General features: G+C 56.7%; 1 protein-coding gene across 1 annotated transcript in view; it reads left to right on the top strand.

Moving 5' to 3' along the window:
• The window catches only part of LOC105533146 (chromosome unknown open reading frame, human C16orf74), a 6,772-nt gene extending 5,094 nt beyond the window's left edge, over positions 1–1,678 (top strand). The window contains exon 2 of the mRNA XM_011971498.1: positions 1,122–1,678. Within this exon, the coding sequence (XP_011826888.1) occupies positions 1,122–1,180 (59 nt within the window). The 3' untranslated portion in view covers positions 1,181–1,678. The remainder of the gene's footprint in view (positions 1–1,121) is intronic.
• Positions 1,679–2,098: the final 420 nt, after the last annotated feature.

Genomic DNA, 2,098 nt, shown 5'->3' with positions numbered 1-2,098 from the left:
TCGTGTTGGCCAGGCTGGTCTCAAACTCCTGACCTCAGGTGATCCGCCTGCCTGGGCCTCCCAAAGTGATGGGATTACAGGCATGAGCCACCGCACCCAGCCGCATCCCGATTTTAGAAATGGGTAATCTGAGGTTGAGAGAGGCTGAGACACTTGCCGTGCAGCTGGTCAGTGATGCAGCGGGGAGGCAGCCCCAGGCTGTGTGATCTGCACTTCACACCATGGCCCCCAGACCGGATGCCCTCCCCACAGGTGGCATCAGTTAGTTGACAGCCATTGTGACGTGGGTCTCGCTGGGCCCATGCAAGCGACACGGCACCCATGAGGCTGATGTAGGGTACGTGGAAGGCTATCTGGGAGGGGGGATCTGTAGACCCTTCCAGATGTCCTGAGCTTGGGTCTCCGCTTGCCCAGCAGAGCAAGTGACTGGGAGAAAGCTGTCAGGCCCCTCTGGGTTGGACCAGTGCAGGTGCTGGGTGGAGCCATGGTGGGTGCAGTGGGGTGCCTTCCTCTGTGACCTTTCCAAGTGCCTGGCACCAGGCTAAATGCTTTTCACAAATCTCATTTAATTCTCATTCCAACCCTTATCTCTAGTTTAGAAATGGGGAAACAAACAGGTCCAGAGAGGGACAGTGCCTTGCCCAGGGACACACAACAAGGTGGGAGAAGAGCTGGGCTCCTGCTGCAGTGCTCCTCCTGCACCCCAGTGCTGTCTAATCAGAGAGCCCAGTGTGGGCAGACAGAGGCCCAGGTCCTTAGCTCAGCTGTCATAGTCTCTTCCCTCTCTGAGCCTGTGTCCTCACCTATAAAATGGGATCATGCCACTTTGCCTGCTTCCACGACCAGTGTGGGCAGAGGGGAGACACAGGGTTACTCTGCAGGGTCCGAGCCCTAGGGAGGTTCCTGAACCCTGGGAGGAGTTCCTCTGAAACTTAAGCAGCTCCGGGATCCGACTCACCCAGAAGGATCCAGCATCACTGGGCTGGGTCCCATCTCCGCCTCTGGCAACACCAGAAAGCAAGGAATCCCAGAGGCCTCAGCCCTGCAGCTCCCAGGGAAGCGGGCCTGGGTGTGGTGGGGGCGGGGTACATCCAGGTGTCACCATCCCCTCTTTCTCCTAGTCTGGTTGGATGAGACAGGGTCGTGCCCGGATGATGGAGAACTCGACCCGGAAGCCTGAGGAGGTGTCGTGGATTTGTCTGGTGGGCTCCTGCTGCAGGGTCCCACCTTCAGGTGTCCGGGGGCGTGGCTGCCTGGAGCAGGTGTGCTGAATACCCTGGATGGGAACTGAGCGAATCTGGTCTCCGCTGGGAGAGATGTGGCAGGACCAGCGAGGAATCCAGCCTGCCTGCTTCCGGAACAGTGTTTCCCGACCCTGCTGAGTGGACTGGACCTCTGACACCTCCAGGGTCTTGCTGACTCCAGCCTGGTGCAAGGGAGCTCCATGGTCCTGGCTGTTGGGGTCCCAGGGAGAGGCTCTCTTCAGGACAAACACACCTTCCCAGCCCCACGGGCTGTGCAAACACATGCCCCTGCCATAAGCACAAACAAGAACTTCTTGCAGGTGGAGTGGCTGTTTTTTATAAGTTGTTGTACAGATGTGGGAACAGTCCAAAATGGGATTTATAATTTCTTTTTTTTGCATTATAAATAAAGATCCTCTGTAACAAATGGTGAATCCTTTTTTATTTTTTTTGAGACAGAGTCTCGCTCTTGTTTCCCAGGCTGGAGTGCAATGGCGCAATCTCAGCTCACTGCAGTGTCCGCCTCCCGGGTTCAAGCGATTCTCCTGCCTCAGACTCCTGAGTAGCTGGGATTACAGGCATGAGTCACCATGCCTGGCTAATTTTCGTATTTTTAGTAGAGACAGCGTTTCACTATGTTGGCCAGGCTAGTCTTGAACTCCTGACCTCAGGTGATCTACCCGCCTCAGCCTCCCAAAGTGCTGGGATTATAGGCGTGAGCCACCGCACCCGGCCACAAATGGTGAATCCTGCTTCTTGGGTCAGGAGGAGGCGATGGAGCATGCCAGGGATATAGTGGGCCCCACGGCCAGGGCCAGCTCTCTGGACGTGTCCTGCACACTGCCACAGGGCCC

Source organism: Mandrillus leucophaeus, unplaced genomic scaffold, assembly GCF_000951045.1.
Source record: "Mandrillus leucophaeus isolate KB7577 unplaced genomic scaffold, Mleu.le_1.0 Scaffold10, whole genome shotgun sequence".
NCBI lineage: Eukaryota > Metazoa > Chordata > Mammalia > Primates > Cercopithecidae > Mandrillus > Mandrillus leucophaeus.
Note: the sequence above shows the minus strand (reverse complement) of the source record. Positions and strands in the feature narration are given on the sequence as shown.